The following is a 21,733-nucleotide window of genomic DNA, read 5'->3' on the forward strand; positions in this document are numbered from 1 at the left end:
GTTAGGTGGCCAGTGAATAGAGAACCAGCCCTGGAGTTAGGAGGACTTGAGTTCAAACCCTGCCTTAGACACTTAATAATTATTGTGTGGCCTTGGGCAAGTCACTTAACCCCATTGCCTTGCAAAAACCTAAAACCGCATTTATAGGGATGCATCAGAGTAAGGCCTTTGTAGAGGAATTCGGGAATGTACAATGAAATCTTTTTTATGCAAAGTAGATATTATTGATTTTTAATATATTCTTTGAGTTTTTCCCAACTAGCGAGCTTTATTTGATTACCTGAAACAGTGTTTTGTAGTAAATATTTTGTTATTTCATTGGCTGACTTTTGAATGGTACTTCTTAAATTAATAGAACATTCAGCATTTTTCAAGATGACCATTAGCAGTTTTATGAAACTTAGCCAGGTTCCTTCATTTCTTTCATTATCTTTGATAGTAAATAGAGAGAGAGAGACATAAATGTAGATATAAGCATGCATAAGGGAGTGGTGGTGGTAGTTTTATGTTGAGTACTTACTGAGGCTAGAAAAATTGGTACCATATAGCAGATAGTGGGAAGTTTTGTTGGAAGAGACATTGGTATATAAGGAAGTAGTTCAAGTTCTCTATCAGCTATTTTTTTGTTTTATTTTCTATTAACTTGAAAATTTATTTTTTGCCTGTTAAAACAGTCGACTCAGAAAGGACAAAAATGCCATTTTATTCTCAGGCCTTTTTGAACATTTTGAAATTTTTCTTTAACTTTTTTGGTTATTTTTTCCTATTTTTCTAATGGGTATGTGAGGGAGGTCATGACTGGTATACTAGAGTATTTGGTTCTTGATTTTATTTTATTTATAAAAACAAAAATTCCTTTTTACTTAAAGGAAACTTTATTCAGTTTTTTTTTTGTATCATATGTTGAATGAGGAGCTGCTGACCATATTTTCAGGTGACATAAGACTGATAAAGTCAGTAATTTTTTTGATAACAGAATCAGTGTTTAAAATGATCTCATCAGGGTGGAACAATAATTTGAAGGTGACAAAGTTAGTTTAATTAAATTAAAGTCCTTCACTTAGGTTGAACTAACTAGTTGCATAAGTTTAGGAATAGCATTGGTGTGAAGCTATTAGTATGCTATTCATATGAAAAGAATCTGGGACTTTTTAGTGGACTGCAAGCTCAACGTTAATGGACACTGTAATGAAGCCACTAAATTCTATTTTATTCTTTTCTAGAAATAGAAAATATTGTATATTTTTCTGTATTTTGGATTTTAAGAAAGGCTTTGACACTGTATATTCATATGAATGTGGCTAGATTAGTGAAGATTCTTGAAACCATGTAATTTTCATAGTGTTTGAAGTAATGACTATGCTTTTTGGAGAAAACTTTGACGATTTGATAGCTATAATAGGACTACACTACAACACTGCAACACTACAATGGTAAGGGAAAGATGGTATGTTTATGTGTGACTACAGAGAGTACACTTAAGACCAATCATTGGTAATTACAAGGAAGCATATTTTGTTAAATTTATGAAAATATTAAGGATTAAACTTAGGTTTTAGAACTGGAACCTCTTCCCCCAATTTTCAAATTAAAAAATTTTCCCCATTTACAAGGTACTAAGTTCTCAGTGAGCAGAAACCTCAAAGCAGTCTGGCTATTGTAGAGGTTTAGAGTAAGTGATATCTAAGAACAGGATTCTATTTATCTGTAATTTAGCTTAATACTTCTAATAATAATTTGAATTATTTTCTTATTTGACCTTCTTGTATAGTTTTCCTTTTTTGATGTTTATTTTGCTGTTTTGTTGCAGTGTTTGCCAATAATTTTGGACAATAGACTAAGCCATCCATTACTTGAACAGCTCCTGCCAACTCTAAAATATAGTCTCCATGACAATTCTGAAAAAGTGAGAGTAGCTTTTGTTGATCTGCTATTGAAAATTAAAGCTGTCAGGGCTGCAAAGGTAAGAAAACTTACTTGCTTGAGTTAATTCAGAAGATAAATTTATTTTGAGACATCACTATTTCACCTAATAAAAAAGTCATAGGAACTTCAAGTATTATCAAATGTTTAATTGTTCTCTCAGTTTAAATGGATGAGTCACTATTGTGTTTGGCCATTTATTTTGTGTCATCTTGGGGCTTTGGATGTTTGAATCCACTTTTTGATGATTCTAGATAGATGATGAATGACTTTTCAGTTCAGTTAAGTTACTGTTTATTAATTACCTACTACTGTGTATAAGACAATGTTCTTGTTTCTGAAGATTGGGAGAGGACTTACACTTGGAATTTCAATAGTTTTGGGACTTACCAGGTAAGCAGACTTTCTGTATATTCAGGTTTGTAGAATCTTGAAGTCAAGGGATCAAACTCCTGTCAGCTTGCTACCTCCGATACTCCTGAATTAAACTTAAGTGACTTAAACCAGAGGAAAATGAACCTCAGAAATACTTAACACAACAAATAAAGATACAATAAAATAGAGATAATGTTAATTTGTGGTTTTCCTAGGTCACTGTGCTCCAACAGGAAACTTCTCTTTTGAGTTTTATGCTAAAATTAAGTTACTTGTCCAAGGTCACATAGTTGTTAAATGTCAAAGTTGGGTCTTCCTGGGGTTAAGGCCAGCTCCCTTTCCAATATTCCATACTGCCTCTCTTCCTGGTAGATAAGGTGACAAAAACAAAAGAAGTCCCTGTCTTTGGATCTTACTAGAAGTATGAGACAATTAACTATAGTATAAGGAAAATTGAAGAGGGAGAGAAATTTGCAATAGAGGCAATCAGGCAAGCCTGAGATCAATAGAATACTTCAACCCAGCCTTGAAGTGTGTGAAAGATGATTGTGGTGGTGGGGAGGTAGGAGGAAACAAACTAATTTTGGAAACATTTTTAACCCTCTCAGAAAATTTGATTTCCATTCTCTGTCCAAAATTCCAAACTGTTGCAAGTATTACTAGTAATTAAATGAGGCAAAATGAAGCATATATTATTGTTTAACACTAAACACGATTTGACTTTTGAAGTGAAGCTTTTTTTTTTTTATTTAGCTGAAAAAAAAGTGTGTATTCCAAAAGACTTTTTGAGTTATATGTAATAGTTATATATGAGTTATAAATTCTTTGTGAATGTATCCAATAAAGCTCCTGCCTTTATCGTGGCATATGGTTAACATTTTAAATATCAGCTTTTACAATGGTAGGACTTTTTAATTTATGGTTTTAAATTGTTGGCTGGTCCAAGGAAAGGAAAACTTTGTTTAAATTGATATCTTAAAATAAACATTCTTAAATTATTTATAGATTACATGCTGTTATGAAGTCTGTATTTTAAACAAGCTAAAACCAATGAAACCAAAATTGAAATTGCAACTAATTAGCAGGTATAGTTGTTATGTCTTTGACCCAACAGTAATACTAAACAGCAGAGCAACTCTCAAGGAATTCATAGAGGCAGCAAAAATTCAGAACAATAATTTTTTTCTTCTATTATCTCAGTCATTTTTTTTTTTTTTTTTTTGAAAGGCAATGGGTTTAAGTGGCTTGCCCAAGGCCACACAGCTAGGTAATTATTAAGTGTCTGCGCCTGGATTTGAGCTCAGGTACTCCTGACTCCAGGGCTGGTGCTCTATCCACTGCGACACCTAGCCACCCCTCAGTCATATTTTTACAGTGGAAAAAAAGGACCTTAGCAGTCTGCTCCATCTGTAACTGAACAAGAATTTCCTTTAATGTATACCTGACAATTTTTTGTTTAGTCTTTACTTAATAAAAAAGGAAATCCACTGTATCCCAAGGCAGGCTGTTTATTTTGGAAGGCACTAATTATTAGGAAATTATTCCTTATATAAGATATAATTTTGAACTTTTGAAGTTTCCACTCACTATTCCTTGTTATACTGTAGGATCATTTGTAAAGGAGGAAGAACTAGAGAAACTTGTTGAAATATTATTTAATGACTCTAATAAAGTATTTGTTTCATTAACCTCTTCAACAAGGTGTCTACAATGCAAAAGTGAAAATTCATAAGAAACTTTAAAAGTATCAAAAGATAACTGAAGACTTTGATCATTAATGTAAACTGAATCAAGAGAAAAGGAATTGTGCACTTGATAAAGCTGTCTGTTCAAAGTCTCAGATTGAAGGGGAATTCCATCTAGATGAACTTTTTTAGATGCAGTGCTTTGTGAATGACATTGTGGAGAGGGGTAGCTAGGTGTCACAGTGGATAGAGCACCAGCCCTGGAGTCAGGAGTACCTGAGTTCAAATCCGGCCTCAGACACTTAATAATTACCTAGCTGTGTGGCCTTGGGCAAGCCACTTAACCCCATTTGCCTTGCAAAAACCTAAAGAAAAAAAAGTCCATTGGGATTTTTAATTTTAAGAAAAATTTTCTATAGTTCTATTTTTGATAAATTAGTTAGAAAATGCACTCCTATATGACCACGTGAATTTGTGATCATTATGACAATTATAGTCTCTGCTTTAAATTTTCAGTTGTTGGGGAAAGGTAACTTTTAGGAGATAATTGTGAAATTAAATATACTGCTTCCCTCTACTGGTTAAAGTAAATTAAGATTTTTTTTTTGTCTTGAAGATTCAGTATAATTTTTAGCCATCTTAAACATTAGGAAGGAAATGAGGCAATGATGATAATAATCTAAGATGGCCACAATATATTGTGACTTGACTATTTACCCCTCCTCATCCCTGGGCTAATAGAATATTTAGGACTTACTTTCTGCATTAATAGGCTATTGAAAAGTATTATGTTTTAAATTTGTAAAAATATGAAGAGAAAGAACATTATTATATAAGAATATTATATAAAGGACACAAAATATTATACTGACAGTTTAAAATTTTATAATATATGATTACTTAACAGTATTATCTAAATGTCAAGTTATGAAAAATGTTGCTCTGGTACATGAACGATAATCTTAAATACAGTTCAGTTTTTTTATATACTGTTATAGGGAACTCATCAAAATCATTTTTGTTTTCTTTTTAAAGTTTTGGAAAATTTGCAGTATGGAACATCTTCTGACTCGTTTGGAAATTGATTCACGCCCTGTTTCTCAGCGCCTAGTGCATCTTCTCTTTAATTCTTTCTTGCCTGTAAATCAACCAGAGGACATATGGTGTGAGCGCTGTGTCACATTAATACAGATGAATCCTGCTGCAGCCAGAAAATTTTATAAGCATGCTCATGAACACACTGCTGCCACCAATATAGGTAAGTGACACATGCTTCTTTTTTTCCTATAAATTCTATTAAAAATGTTAAAGAGGGGCAGCTAGGTGGTACAGTGGATAGAGTATTGACTCTGGAGTCAGGAGGACTTGTTCCAAATCCAGCCTCAGACACTTGACACTTACTAGCTGTGTGGCCTTGGGCAAGTCATTTGATCCCATTGTCTTGCCAAAAAAAATGTTAAAGTAAGAATGATTAATGTTATTATTTTTTCAGTAATTTTCATTCAGTATTTGAATGATTTACATAAAGGGAAGTAATGTTGAAAAAACCTGCATGCATAGCCCTCAGAGAGCAATTTGGCTTCTTAGGAGTCTTAATTTCTTTATCTTTAAAATGGGAATAATATTAATATTACCTACTTCAAAGGAGTGTTGTAGGAAAGTTTTTTGCAGAGTCTTAAATTAGTATAGAAATGAAAGGTGATGAGTATTGATAATGCCCTTTTTCCTATGATCCCATCTTAAGATAAATTCTGACGAATTCAGATTATAATTCATTCTCAGAATGTTTCTTTTGGTCAGTGAGGTATGTGTGTCAATCACATTGCCTGTCTTTTTAATTCTAGCAAAGTTAATTCATGTTGTTCGTCACTGCTTAAGTGCCTGTATCCAGAAGGCAATAAGAGAATATCAGGAAGAAGATGAAGAAATGGAAAAAGAGAACATAACTGTAAGTAAAATAATTATCTTTCTACTGTTTTCTAGTTCCCTTTAACCCAATTACTATGTAGAAAATTGAAAGTTAATACTGATATTTTCTGTTCATGTCATCTTTTTTTTTTTTAGAGAAAGACAGGAATTAAAGATAGAATGTGAAGCATAACATATTTTTTTTTCCCCTTCACCTTTGCTTCTCAGTTAATTTTTCTTTTATTTAACCAGTCAGTGAGCAGGCATTTATTAGGTGCCTACTACGTGGTTGCCAGACACTTGGCATACAAAGACAAAAATGAAAAAAATCCTGACTTGAAGAAAGTTATATTCAATCAGGATAGAAAAAATATGTATATACATATATATCTCTATATATGTATGACTGCATATATACATACTTATACACATATACTTATTTGTATCTGTATGTATATATATATGTATGTGTGCATGCATACATACATACATACACATAAAAATAAGTAGGTGATTTTTTTTGTGTGTGGATAAGGTGCCAGCAGTTGGAGGGGATTAGAAAAAGCTTTGTAGTAGATATTCCCTAAACAGAATTTCAAAGGAAACATGGACTTCTAAGTTTATTTTGAGATGGTCTATCCTTCTAGATAGAGCCAGGTACAGTTAGTCCAAAAGCTCAGAGATGGGATATGGGAGATGGGAGTATCATTTGTGAGGAAGAGCAGGAAGACCAATTTGGATGTCTGTAGTTTGAATCAGTCAACAGGTATTTTTAAACAAGTGGCATGTACTTTATACTGTATTAAGCCTTGGGGATACAAATACAAAGAATGAAACAATCTTTTCCCAAGGAACTTATATTCTGTTGAGAGAAGAAGTATGTATATATTATGTACAGAATACATATGAGGAAAATTAATATAAGTAAATATGAAATAATTAAATATTAGGGAACTTGCAATAGAGGACATTGTTGTAATTAAGGGGATCATGAAATCCTCTTCTCTTTCAAGCTTCTTTGTTTTTGTCAAAAGAACCACCATTCAAAACTGAACATCCTCTTTCAGGAGAAAGGTGGACTTTTTTTTTTTTTGGTAAGGCAATAGGGTTCAGTGGCTTGCCCAAGGTCACACAGCCAGGTAATTATTAAGTCTCTGAGGTCAGATTTGAACTCAGGTCCTCTTGACTCCAGGGCCGGTGCTCTGTCCACTGCACCACCTAGCTACCCCATTTTTTTAGATTTTCGCAAGGCAATGGGGTTAAGTGGCTTGTCCAAGGCCACACAGCTAGGTAATTATTAAGTATTTGAGGCCGGATTTGAACTCAGGTACTCCTGACTCTAGGGCCAGTGCTCTATCCACTGCGCTACCTAGCTACCCCATTTTTTTTTTTTTTTTTTTTTTAGGTTTTCGCAAGGCAATGGGGTTAAATGGCTTGTCCAAGGCCACACAGCTAGGTAGTTATTAAGTGTCTGAGGCCGGATTTGAACTCAGGTACTCCTGATTCCAGGGCTGGTGCTCTATCCACTGTGCCACCTAGCTGACCCCCCATTTTTTTTAAGAAAGATTTTATTTACAGTTTTACAATTTGCCTCCCATTCTTGCTTCCCTCCCCCCACCCCCCACAGAAGGCATTCTGTTAGTTTTTACATTGGTTCCGTGTTATACATTGATCTTAGTTGAAAGTGATGATAGAGAAATCTTATCCTTAAGGAAGAAAAATAAAATATGAGATAGTAAAATTACTTAGGAAAAAAAAAGTTGACGGTAATAGTCTTTGGTCTTTGTTCAAAGTCCACAATTTTTTCTCTGGATACAGATGGTATTCTCCATTGCAGATGGCCCAAAATTTTCCCTGGTTGTTGCCCTGCAGGGATGAGCAAGTCCATCAAGGTTGATCATCACCGCCATGTTGCTGTTAGAGTGTACAATGTTTTTCAGCATCACTTCATGCAAATCTTTTCAGGCTTCCCTGAATTCCCATCCCTCCTGGTTTCTAATAGAACAGTAGTGTTCAGTGACATACGGATACCACAGTTTGTTGAGCCATTTCCCAATTGAAGGACATTAACTTAATTTCTAATTTTTTGCGACCACAAACAGGGCTGCTATAAATATTTTAGTGCAAGTGTTGTTTTTACTCTTTTCCACTATCTCTTCAGGGTATAGACATATACCTGGGGCATAATCCCAAATTGCTCTTGAGAAAAGTTGGATGAGTTCACAGCTCCACTGACAATGTATTAGTGTCCCAGATTTCCTGCATCCCTTCCAACATTGATCATTGTCCTTTCTGGACATATTGCCAGTCTGAGAGGTGTGAGGTGGTATCTCAGATTTGCTTCAATCTGCATTTCTCTAAAAAGTAATGATTTGGAGCAGTTTTTCATATGACTATGGATTGCTTTGATTTCCTCAGGTGTAAATTGCCTTTGCATATCCTTTGACCCTTTGTCAATTGGAATGGCTTGTTTTTTTGAAAATTTGACTCAGCTCTCTGTATATTTTAGAAATGAGTCCTTTGTCAGAAATATTAGTTGCAAACATTGTTTCCCAATTCACTACATTTCTTTTGATCTTGGTTACAGTGGTTTTATCTGTGTAAAAGCTTTTTAATTTAATGTAATCTAAATTATTTAGTTTGTTTTGAATGATGTTCTCTATCTCTTCTTTAGTCATACACTGCTTTCTTTTCCATAGATCTGATAGGTTAACTACTTATTGATCTTCTAGTTTGCTTACAATATTGTTTTTTTTTTTTTTGTCTAAATTCTGTATCCATTTGGATCTTATCTTGGTATAGGATGTGAAGTGTTGGTCTAATCTAAGTTTTTTCCATACTAACTTCCAATTTTCCCAACAGTTTTTATCGAAGAGAGAGTTTTTATCCCAATAGCTGGACTCTTTGCGTTTAACAAACAGCAGATTACTATAATCATTTCCTGCTATTGCACCTAGTCTATTCCACTGATCCATGACTATTTCTTACTCAATACCAGATAGTTTTGATGACTGATGCTTTATAATATAATTTTAGATCTGGTAAGGCCAAGCCTCCTTTTGTACCTTTTTTGTTTTCATTGAATCCCTGAAAATTCTTGACTTTTTATTTCTCCATATAACTTTACTTACAACTTTTTGTAACTCATTAGTTTTTGGGAATTTTGATTGATAGGGCACTAAACAAGTAGTTTAGTTGTGCTAGAATTGTTATTTTTATTATATTAGCTCGGCCTTTCCAGGAGCAGTTGATGTTTGCCCAGGTATTTAAATCAGATTTTTATTTGCTTGAGAAGAGTTTTGGAATTGTTTTCAAAGAGTTTTTGAGTCTGCCTTGGCAGGTAGATTCCCAGCTATTTTATTTTGTCTGAGTTTACTTTGAATGGGATTTCTCTTTCTTGCTCTTTCTTGCTGTATCTTGCTAGTCATATATAGAAATGTTGAGGATTTTTGAGGGTTTATTTTATATTTTATATCCTACCACTTTGCTAAAGTTGCTAATTATTTCTAGTAGTTTTTTAGATGATTTTTTGGGATTCTGTAGGTATCATCATGTCAGCTGCAAAGAGTGATAGTTTTGTCTACTCCTTCTGTATTCTAATTCCTTCTATTTTAAAAGATGGACATTTAATGAAATAGGGGACTCTCAAACTTTCCTGTAGAAACAATCAGAGCTTAACAGAAAGTTTGATTTCCCAAGTATAGGACTCAGGTGAAGTATAGAGGGTGGATGAGATGAAAAAAATTATGACGTTGAATTGCTTGAATTCCTGTATGAGATAAAGACACTAATAACTCATGAATCTTCTTATTTATTAGGGCAATTAGAAGGAGCATATATAGCATATATATAGACAAGGCACAGGAGGGAGCTGAATTTGAAGGTATAATATAAAGATGGAGTTAATGAGAGAAATAGGAATGTATTAGGAGAAAGAGAAAGGAGAGGTAGAATGGGCTAATATATTTCGCACAAAAGAGTCAAGAAAAAGCTTTTGCAATGAAATGGAAGGGGGAAGGGGAGGGGTAATGAATGAGCTTTCATTCTCCATACACTTTTTTTTTGTTTTGTTTTTTGGGTTTTTTTTGTTTTTTTTTTTTTGCAAGGCAATGGGGTTGAGTGGCTTGCCCAAGGCCACACAGCTAGGTAATTATTGTGTCTGAGGCCAGATTTGAACTCAGGTACTCCTGACTCCAGGGCTGGTGCTCTATCCACTGTGCCACCTAGCTGCTCCATGAGCCATCATTCTCAATGGAAGTGGCTTATGAAAGAAATATCTTACTCAGTAAGGTATAGAAATCTATCTTATCCTAGAGGAAAATAGGAAATGAAGGGGATGAGAGAAGGGGGACAGGAGGAGGGTATAGAAGAGAGGGAAGAGAGCTGTTGATATCTAAACACCAACTGAAGTACATTGTTTTTCTTTTTTTCTCACTTTATTTTACTTGAGGTTTTTCTGTCTTTGTGAAGGTTGGGATAATGGTTACTTTTTACATCAAGACTATTGTAGTAATATGAAAATAAATAAATGTAAAAAAAAACCCAACACACCATTCTAATAATCTTCCAAACTGATAACTTCTCCCACTCACATAGCATTTCTCCATCTTGTCATTTTTACCTTCACATCATTTCTGGCATCCTGTGTTTTATATCATTAATCACCTTAGTTCAGATCCTCAGTATTCCTCCTCTTAAGATGATTGAAGTAGCTCTCTACTTGGCCTTCCTGCTTCAAGTCTCTCTCCATTCCATCCTACACTGTGCTGTCAGTCATCTTCCTTAAGCACAATCTGACTCAGTGACTCTACTACTTGACTCTCCAGCTAGGTGATACTATGGTTAAGAGACTGGAAGGTCTGAGTATAAAACTCATCTGAGAAAATAACACTTATGATTCTGGGCAAGTCACCCTCAGTTTCTTCATCTATTAAATGGGGATAATAATAGAACCAAACTCATAGGTTGTTGTGAGCATGAAATGAAATAACAATTGTTCGGTTTTTTACAATCCTTTACACACTATGTAAATGTAGTTCTTTTTATTAAAATCAAATATAAAACTCTGTAAGGACTTTTAAAACCCTACCTAACTTGGCCCCTGTTCTTTCTTCACAGCCTTTGTGGGTATTGCTTCCCCTTCTGCACTTAATAATTTAGCCATATTTGCCTTCTCTTTATTCTTTTTTTTTTTTTTTTTCAAGGCAGTGGGGTTAAGTTAATGTGGTCCAAGGCCACACAGCTAGGTAATTATTAAGTGTCTGAGCTTTATCCACTGCTCCACCTAGCTGCCCCCCCTTCTCTTTATTCTTTACCCAGGATGTTGCATCTCTGACCATAGGACTCAGCCATGGTTGGCTCGGGTACCTCTATTCCTCTGAAATCACATGTAAACTTTCCTATTTACCCTTTAAACCCTTCACAACCTTTCTCAGCTTGTTTAGCTCTATGGTGTCCTCTTCCCTTTCTTGTGCTCAGGAATACAGCCAAAGTGGTTTTAGTTGTGTTCCTAACACAGGATGCCATCTTGTATCTCTTTACGTCCATGCCTGAAAAGTATTGCTTTTTCCTTCCACCTCTCAAATCAAAGAACGTGCATTTATTGAGTACCTATGTGTACCAGAGAATACAAATAATGAAACTCTCTCTTTTCACAAAGAGTTCTTATTCTAATGTAATTCCTTCCACTTCTGTGACTCTTCACCCAGTAATAGCCTCCTGTGTCCTTCTCATCATTGAACATTGTCCTGCAATGCCAGCCCCTCCTCTCATTGAGGTGAGCTTCCTGGACCAGTCTGCCTTCACTCTTCTTCCTTCCTGTTCCTGACAATCGAAAGAACTGATAAAGTCTGAACACAGACTGAGGCATATTTTTTCACTTTATTTTTCTTGAAGGTTTTTTGGGGGGAGGGTCTTTGTTTTCTTTCATCACATGACTAATATGGAAATGTTTTCATGTTTGCACACCTTCATTCTCTTCCTTCACTTCTTTGTGTCCTCCTTTTTGTTTGTTGCCTTCCCCATACAGGGGTAGTTTTCTTGAGATTTGGGAACTTTTTTTGCTTGTATTAGTATCCCCAGTGCTTAGCACAGTTCCTGATCATATAGTAATGCTTAATCATTCTTGTTTCCCTCCTTCCTTAATTGAGGAGACAGCAAGTTCTTGTAAAAATGTATCTAGCACAAATATAAAGTAAATAAAATTGTACACTAAGTAGTAGCTACATATAAATTAGTTTGAGTACTAATAGAGTATTAAAGAATACTAATAGGTAGGGGGGAATCAGCTAGAAGACAAAGCTTGAATTGTATCTTAAAGGAATGGAGAATGAGACTATAAAGCAGGGCTGAAAGGTGAGCACATTCCAGGTTTGGGGACCAGCAATAAACATTTTCTGAATTGTGTGTTGAATTTTTAAAAATAGCTGGAATATATATTTATTTATCAGGCAAGTGTATATTTGTCACTCATTAGTAAAATAATGCATAATAGATATTTGTGTCATTAAGTTATGCTTTTATTATATTCTTATAACTGACATTCTTGTTTTAAGACTACAGAATGGAAGATAATATTATGAACCATGTTGTTAATTGCTGTTGGACATTGACTGATTGTTGGGTTTAAATATAACACTGTAAAAAGGTATATCACTGCTCTTGATACAAAGGTGGTAGCATAGGATACTTAAATTCTATAAGTAAAATGGGGTATTAGATGCTAAATCAAAATTGATGTGACTTAATTCAAGTTTAAAATCCTGATACCTAAAAATTTTGTCAGAAATTTGTGTAATCAGAATTATCTGTAATTAAGATTAAGTCAGATATTACTTTCTGTGTTTTTAAGAGCTTTGTGTGATTGAGGATTAATTTGTCATGATTAATAAATTAATAGAATAGCCCAATTCATAATTAAAAAACTTCTAAGGAAACTTTCTTCATCTGTATAATCACATGTGTTTTATGCTCCCTTGGCTTTTGTGTTTGTATTGTAGGACAGATTAGATTGTTTTTATAGTCCTTGATATGACTATATTAAAATTTATAATGAGCATAAACACATTATAAACCAGTCAATGTAGTAATTGTAAAGCTCAGTTTTCACTCTCACAATATTACTTTCATTTTCTTGAAAATAGGGGGAGGAAATGATTCGTACTCAGGTTTTTTTTCTTGTTTGTTTTTAATTTTTAGATAGGTCTTTTAACTTTATTGTTCATAGTGTGGCTTTAAAAAAATCTTATATTCTTAGGAATCTTGAAAACAGAATATTTCTCATTTTTGAGATAATATCTTTTTAGAGGGATAGATGATAAACTAGTTGACTTCTTCAGAATCTATTAGCTATGTGTTTCTAAAAGTTTATTTTATTTTTATTTTTAAAATTTTTTTTCAATTACATTAAAATTTTGTTTTTTTAGTACTCAAGAATATCTTTTTTGTTTTACTTTTCTATAATAAATTTATTTTCTCTTTAGATGCTGGAGAATACATTGTCAATAAATGACATACCTTCTATGGCAGGTTTATTGGAAGTCATTGTAATTTTGTGGAAAAGCATTTATAAAAGTTTGGAACATAACAAAGAAGCAAAAGTCTACACCATCAGCAGGTTTGCTTCTGTGATTCCAGAGTATCTCAAACACTTTACAGTGAGTATCAAACTAGACATCACAATTTTTATTAACACGATATGTTGAAAGAGCTGAGTGTTTTCAGAAGTGTGTTTGGAATGGTAAAAAAAAAAGAAAACAGTTGAAGGAACTAAGAATGTTTGTTCTGGGTCAGAGAAGACTTAGGGTTGATCATGGTAGCTATCTTAAAGTTATGCCATGTGGAAATTGGAATAGACTTTTTTCCCACATGACCCTAGATAGAAGTCGTTGCAGTAATCAGTTAATTATACAGAGGCATGTTTATAGTGAAGTGAGAAAAAATTTTGAAATGATTATACATGTGTGTGTGTGTGTGTGTGTGTGTGTGTGTGTGTGTATGCGCCCCTTTCATTCCTTCCTTTGCTTCTTTAAATAAAGAATAGATGACTATCAGTTAACTATGGTATAAAGGATCCGATTCAGGAGTAAGTTGAACTAGTCAGTTGCTTGAGGTCCTTATTTTGAAACAACAAAAAAAGGGCATTTTAGTGTATTAAACATAACCCATAATACTACTTTTTTACTTCATATTATACCTTGATTGCTTGCAAAAGTTAATGGTACCAGGGGTGGCGCAGTAGATAAAGCACCAGCCCTGGAGTCAGGAGTACCAGGGTTCAAATCTGGTCTCAGACTCTTAATAATTAGCTGTGTGGCCTTGGGCAAGCCACTTAACCCCATTTGCCTTGCAAAAATCTAAAAAAAAAAGTTAATGGTACCTTTGGATATAAGGAGGCATATTTAGCATTTACATTATTTAATGCATTTTTTCTCTTCTAGGATGATCGTTGCAAGATTCCATTATTTATGTTACTGTCTTTTATGCCAGCAAATACAGTACCCCCATTCAGGTATTATGTGGATTTTTTTAAATGGGGGGGGACTTATATGACTTTTTCCTGCTTTTTATTTATTTGTTTGATTATTTTGAAATGTGAAATTACTCAAATAGTCTATTTAAAAATTAAAGAACAAAAGAGGACCTTGTGCATTTAACTTGTTATCTACTTTGTCTACACTTCCCTTGAAAGGAGATGGGATGGATGTTAAACTGCAGAGCACCTTAAATTTTACAGAAAAGAGAAAGAACTATATAGAACTAATGTCAGGATTTTTCCTACCTACTTTTTTAATAGTTAATTCAAAACATAATTCATTTTATTTAGTTTAACCTAGAAGGAAGGGAAGTGACAGTATCACAAAATTAAGTATACATATGTTTTGAATTTTGTGATCCTTTTTATGAAATATTTGTGTGTATGTGTATATGTATAAATGTATTTCTCTATCTTTCATTAAGTTCCAAGGGCTCTTGGTAGTGTATAGATGAACTTGGGATCTTGGAAGTTGTGCTGGTAGAATTTAAGTTCTGTTAGGTGCTAATAAACTTAAAGGCTTGTGTATCTTAGTGATAAACCAAATGTATGTCATCCATGAACCAAATTTAAATAGGAAACAAGAAAATTTTTAAACAACTGAAGTTTTTCAGTCCTAATCATAAAAACTTAATTAAAATATGATACACATATTTTTATATATATAATATATATATATATATTTATGAGACTGTATATGCATATGTCTGTATGTATGTGCATATATATATATATATATATAAACATTCATATAGATATTTTTATGTTGGTTGAACTCAAGGACAAATAAGAAATATAAATTTATAGAACTCTTGATTAATGAATTGGATATAGCACTGACCAGAATCATTAAATCTTTCAAAGTTGTTTATTTTTAGAATATTTCATTGTTACATCAGTTTTTTTCCTATTCTGATTTCTGTGTTATTCATTTGTGTTCCTTTGCCATATTTTGCTCAATTATTTCCTAATTGATGGGCATCCTCTTAGTTTGTAGTTCTTTAGAAGTTGACTAAGATCTTAACAGACTGATTGCAGACTTGAATGCCTTGTGGACACTCAGATCCTGTTTACAGCAGGGTTTCCTAACACTCTACCCTCTTCCCCTTCCCCTTCTATGGATTGGATAGTTTTCAGGGTGTCCATATCTTGGATGGAAAAATAATTGCATCTCTGTTCACTAAGCTATAAATGAAATTTATCATTTCCTTTATTTACTAATGTAGACAGTAAATATAATTTTGAGAAGAGGTTGGTCCGTAAGGTTCATCAAACAACAACAAAAAGAGCCCATGACACAAAAGAGTTTAAGAACTCTTGAGGTAGAACAACAGTCACCAAATTAGAAGGGTGTTCCTAATCTTCAAGTTTCTACCATTGTGAAGTCACAGATGATTTTATAAAAAGTAGAGATGAGGAGACAGTTTTAATTACAGCAACTTGGAAACTAAATACATAAGCTAGTAATTCAAAAAATGGAAAATGAATTAAAATAAAGACATTGACCATGGTCATCATCATTTCTTAATAGTCTTATAGAGCATAGAAATCCCTTTTGTCAGTAAGAAATCGATTGCCTTTCCAGGGAGGGAAAAAAAAATATTTACGGGACTGGCTTAGAACTTAAAACTAATTTTTTAGGTCACAAAAATGACATGGACACAAAATTATAAACAGGATGTCTCACTAAGTTATTATTTAAAATTTTTTTTCTATTTTCTATTTTATTTTTTCAATTATTTGTAAAAATGATTTTTACATTGATTTTAAGTAAGATTTTGAGGTCTTCATTTTTCTCCTCTCCATTTCTTCCCTTCCCTTGATAGTAATCTGATATGTTATACATATGCAACTATGTTAAGCATATTTCCATATCAGTCATGTTGTGAAAGAAGAATCAGAACAAAAGGGAAAAAACCTTTGTGTGTGTATAGCCTCTTATCTACCCTTGTCTATTCTTTCCATGGAAGGTGGGAAAGGGGAAAAAATGTAATAAATTTAAAAAAAAATCAAAATAATATGCTTTGGTCTATATTCAGACTCCATTATACTGCTGATAGGAGCTAAGTCAATTGGCTGATCATAACACATTGTAGCTGTTAATGTATACAGTGTTCTCCTGGTTCTCATTTCACTTAGCATCAGTTCATACAAGTCTTTCTGGACTTTTCTGAAGTCAGACCACTTATGATTTCTCACAGAATAATAGTATTCCATCACATTCTTATAGCATAGCTTGTTCAGCCATTCCCCAATTGATGAGCAGCCTCTCAATTTCCAATTTTTTGCCACTAGAAAAACAAGTGTCTTAAATATTTTTGTACATATAAGTCTTTTCCTATTTTTTATGATCTCTTTTAGGTACAGACTTAGCAGTGGTATTGCTAAATCAGAGGGTATGTACAGTTTTATTGCCCTTTGGGGCATAGTTCCAAATTGCTCTCCAGAAAGATTGGTTCAGGTCACAACTTCACCAATAGTGCTTTAGTGTGTCAGTTTTCCCTATCATAAACATAAAATAGAAAAAACCAAAGGAGATGAAAACTGTCTTGGAAAGAACTCACCTTAGTCACACCATACCAAAATAATATATGACTGAAACTGTAATAGCAAAAACAAATGTGAACTGTAACAAATACGGCCATGTTACTATGCTTACTTTGGTTTTTTTATATTTCATAGCATTACTGTTCATACATATAGATGCTGTAACATCTCCAGTGCTTAACCTAATTTTTATTATAGAGAAAATGGATGTGACCCTTAAAATAGGGAGAGTAGAAAGAATATATTATATATAGAAGAAAAGCTAGCGGGGCGGCTAGGTGGCATAGTGGATAAAGCACTGGCCCTGGAGTCAGGAGTACCTGGGTTCAAATCCGGTCTCAGACACTTAATAATTACCTAGCTGTGTGGTCTTGGGCAAGCCACTTAACCCTGTTTGCCTTGTAAAAACCTTAAAAGAAGAAGAAGAAAAGCTAGCTATAAGACTTCTCGTTAGTAGGGTGGGGAATTAAGGAAGGGTTGTACATACCTGACTATCTTTGGTTTTTCTCCCTACTCCTCTAGAAAAAGAGGTCAAGAATCTTAGCATAGGTGCTAAATGCTGTAGAAGAGAGCCTAATCTGGAAATGGCCAACTGGAACAATATTTGAAAAGTATTGATTTTTTAAAATATTCACTATCTCACAGGAAGCCAAAATTAAGCTTCTTTGAGCAATGTTGCTGAAGTTTTACATAGTTTTTAAGGTTCAGAGATTTAGAATTTTTTTAAAAAAGATCATTACCTTGATAATATGTGAACAAAACCGATAATTTAGTGAGCATCTAATTGTGATCCAGCTCAATAAAATGAAAAAAAAATTCAACATAAGAACACTTCTGAAGAATGCAGTCCTCAGTTTGCACATTTTTAACCAAATTTGATGATCCTTAGTTTGCAGTAGATACACTCAAAAAATCTTATTTTTTTTTCTGAAAAAAGTCCCAGGCATGAAATTACATTTAATTTGTAGAAGACTTATTGAACATTTAGAAAATTAGAGTAAAACCTATTTATAGACTTAGCCTACCTGTTGTTAAATTGCTATATGACTTGTCAGTGAAACATCAATGAAGAGATAAGGGATAGCAAATATCACATGAGCAATGTTAGAAGTCAAAGATGTGATCCTTGGTAGGGTTGAGCGGCATGGTGGATAGGTAGAGTTGCCTTAGAAATGTGTAAGCAGCTTTAGATTGGGAATAGCTATAAGAATTGACATTGAGAAGCAAGTATCATGGCAGAGGTATGCCTGGAGGGACATAGGCATAGGCTTCAGTAGACTGACTGGTAATTAGATAACATTAATGTAAGCTGGGATTGTATTACAGTACATTAAGGACTTTGTTATGAGATACTTGGTTAGTGTATATCTTCACCATAAAGCTGTAAATATTTAAGAATGTATATTTAAAATGTTTCATAATTATACCACAAGGACCTAAAGAATCTATAATCATAACTTTTAAATTGCTTCATTAGTGAAAGTTAACATTTATTGATTTTTTTGTGTGTGTGAGGTTAAGTGACTTGCTCAAAGTCACACAGCTATTAAGTATCAAGTGCTGAGGCTGTATTTGAACTCATGTCTCCTGATTTCAGGGTCAGTGCTCTATCTACTGCACCATCTAGCTGGCCCTTTATGCTTTTAACATAATATTCTCAAAAATTTTTAAATGAAAATTAGAATTAGGCTTCTGTAAGGAAGGAATCACAAAATAGTTTATGTATTTTTGATGTTTTTCAGTGTTTGTTTTTAAATCATGCCCAAATTTTTGACTGCTTTTGTGGCTTTCTTGACAAAGATAGCAGAGTAGTTAGCCATTTCCTTTTCCAATTCATTTTATAGATGAGAACTGTGGTAAATAGGGTTAAGTGACTTGCCCAGGATCACACAAAAATTAGTAAGTAACTGGTAGTCTGAGGCTGTATTTGAACTCATGAAAATGAATCTTCCTGATTCCAAGCCCAATAATTACTATAAAGTCTTTTGAGGGTAAGGTTTGAAGGACCATTCCTTGAAAATATTAAAAATTTTCTTTGTAATTTATTCAAATACTTGTTTTAGACTTAAAAAATTTGAAAATAAATTCTATAATATGAACTTTTGTACCAAGAATTGAAGGATCTGGATATTTCTCATCTTTTAGAAACAATGAATTTCTTTTACCATCTTAAATAGATATTTGTGTTTTTGGAATTTTCAGCTGTGGAGTGGTCTCTACATTGAGGAATCAAGAAGAGGGGTCCACAGAAAACAAGTATCATGCCCTAATAGATTGCCTTTGTTCTTGGGGACAAGTGGGACATATCTTTGAGCTTATTTGTGATTGGCTGCCAGATGGAGAACCCAAAAAGAAAGTATGTGAAGTTTTGAAATTTAAACATTTATTTAATCATGTATTTACGTAGCAATTTGTTGTGTAAAAATGCTGTTAGTTAGGAGTTACTTGTCTTGTTTTTACTATTTCAATATTTATTATGAACTTTTCTTTTATTCAGACTAAGTCAACTTCTAAACGTCAAGTACGAATTCAGGATTTACATCATGCAAAACCTGAACTGGCATTGGATTACCTAGAGTACTTACTGCTTCACAATAAGAATCGAGAATTTTTGTTATCTCTCCCAGAAAAGAGACTAAACAGTCTTTTGAAAGCACTTGAAACCTCAAAGGTAAATTTTTTCCATAATGGAAATACTAAATATTGATTAGAAACAATTAGACTGTTCAAATTTCATATACTTGTATTATCAATGGAATATTTGAGTTTGAACTGCCCATAAAGTTTATCTAGTTTAGTCATCTCATTTTACAGATAAGGAAATTTAGGTACTGAAAATTGCATCTGGTCCAAAAACCTTGGTCTTCTGAGTGTCTTAGTTAAAATGGATTAAGACAAGGTTAAAATGTGAAAAAACAAGTGGCCAAGTGACCCTGTAGTTATTGGATAAATTATGTGATACAGTTAATACATGTATCATGAGTTTATGGAAGAACAAATTAGTATAGGGTTAGACTATCTAGGGAGCAATTCATAAAACAGATAAACCTTAAACTAGATCTCAGATGATGGGCAAGATATTGGAAAGGGATGCAGGATAGTCCATAGAGGGCTCACAGTATGAACCTTGGTAGAAACTAATATGACATGAATCTCAGTATTAAAAAAAACTAAAGTCAATAGAGTGGAATTCAAGGTAGAGAGTCAAAGTACTGGAGTTTCATCTTATTTGAAGATTCATTTAAAAAGATCCCATTGTTTCCTACTTCATCTTGACTATATTACCAAAATTGAAATCAATATTAATAATAGAAATTTTACTAAACACAATTTGTTGTTCTTTTTTAAAATTTATTTTTTTTGAATTTTACAATTTTTCCCCCTAAACTCTCTTCCCCCCACCTCCCACAGAAGGCAGTCTGTTAGTCTCTATATTGTTTCCATGGTATGTTGCTCTCTTTCATAAAGGAGAATGATAAAAAAGGAGGGACTGAAAGCAGAGAGCATATGTCTGAAAAGTACCTCTTGTGTTTAATAGGTTTTAAGGAACTAAAAAAAAAATAACAGCCAACATCAAAAAACATTGTTTTTCAGGACTGATGGAAACTTTTCAAAAATCCCTGAGCAACTTTTATTTTTTCCTAAAATAATGAAGAACAGTAGTACAATTTTTTTTTCACTGTGTTTATCATTCAGGAACAGACTGTTGGGCATAGAATTATGTTTATCTTGTTGAATGTGCAACTAATTAGTTAAATGAAACATTTATGAGTTTTGTATACAGATATCTGCTCCTAATTTCAGGATATTGAAAGTTTAACTCTACTCCCTATTCACGAGATTTATTGTGAGAGGAGCTACCCATTCATTGCAATAAGAGAAGGGGACAGGTTATGATGCACAGATACATAATAAATATATATAGTACAGAAGTGCAAAGAAAGAACTCATAATCTCATAAAAGATCTAGTTAGGAAAGAGATTTTTTTTTTTGAATGGGAAAACCTTTAAGAAGGAGTTGACATTGGAATAAACAAGACTTAAAAGGAGGAATGGGAGCTGAAAAACAAGATAAAGGTCTTTCCACAAATAGGAAATCATGAACAAAGACAGAAATCAGAAAGATCTGGAATTCTTCAAGAGACAAATTAATTCACATTAGTCAGTGTGGAGTATGTGGAGTAGTAAATGTGATTAGGATGAAAAAGTAGAGTATTATATTGTGAAATGTCTTCATTGCTTGGCAGAGATAGAAATGATAGCAAAACACTCTAGGGTCAAAAATATTTTTTCCCCATCATTGTTCAATTGTGACCTTAAACATTAACAGGCACTTCCATATTTGGAGTTGAACAGAAAGATAGAAATATATATATAAAACTGATTTTCTATTTTATACAATTTCTTTAAAAATATACCATGAATCCATTATGTAGTTTCTGTTCTTATATCCCCAGAGGCTCAAACAATGTCAGGCATACAGGAAGTGCTTAATAAGCACTTACTGATTGATTAGTGCTTACTAATCATAACTCATTTTTGTGATTTTTTTTTTTTACTTATCAAAGCTTTTTAAATTATACTTCTGTTTAATTATATTTAACATTTATTGATTTCTTCCCATCATCTATTTCTACTTTCTGACCTGGCTTCTTTTAGATGTTATCTCATCTCCCATTCTGTGTGTCAGTTGTTCTAGTAGTAGCAGTAACAGTATTAGAATTATAGCAGGATAGTAGTACAATAGTAGAAGTAGTATTGG

General features: G+C 33.3%; 1 protein-coding gene across 4 annotated transcripts in view; it reads left to right on the forward strand.

Moving 5' to 3' along the window:
• The window catches only part of NCAPG2 (non-SMC condensin II complex subunit G2), a 101,730-nt gene that overhangs the window by 39,421 nt on the left and 40,576 nt on the right, over positions 1–21,733 (forward strand). For all 4 annotated transcript variants that reach the window (XR_012470025.1, XM_074193249.1, XM_074193250.1 and 1 more), the window contains 7 exons: positions 1,811–1,963; positions 5,019–5,241; positions 5,828–5,931; positions 13,373–13,546; positions 14,330–14,400; positions 19,174–19,327; positions 19,469–19,642. Coding sequence is in view for 3 of the 4 variants with exons in the window: in XM_074193249.1 (XP_074049350.1) it covers positions 1,811–1,963; positions 5,019–5,241; positions 5,828–5,931; positions 13,373–13,546; positions 14,330–14,400; positions 19,174–19,327; positions 19,469–19,642 (1,053 nt within the window). In the remaining variant the exon portion in view is untranslated. The remainder of the gene's footprint in view (positions 1–1,810; positions 1,964–5,018; positions 5,242–5,827; positions 5,932–13,372; positions 13,547–14,329; positions 14,401–19,173; positions 19,328–19,468; positions 19,643–21,733) is intronic.

Source organism: Macrotis lagotis, chromosome 7 (genome assembly GCF_037893015.1).
Source record: "Macrotis lagotis isolate mMagLag1 chromosome 7, bilby.v1.9.chrom.fasta, whole genome shotgun sequence".
NCBI classification, from domain to species: domain Eukaryota; kingdom Metazoa; phylum Chordata; class Mammalia; order Peramelemorphia; family Peramelidae; genus Macrotis; species Macrotis lagotis.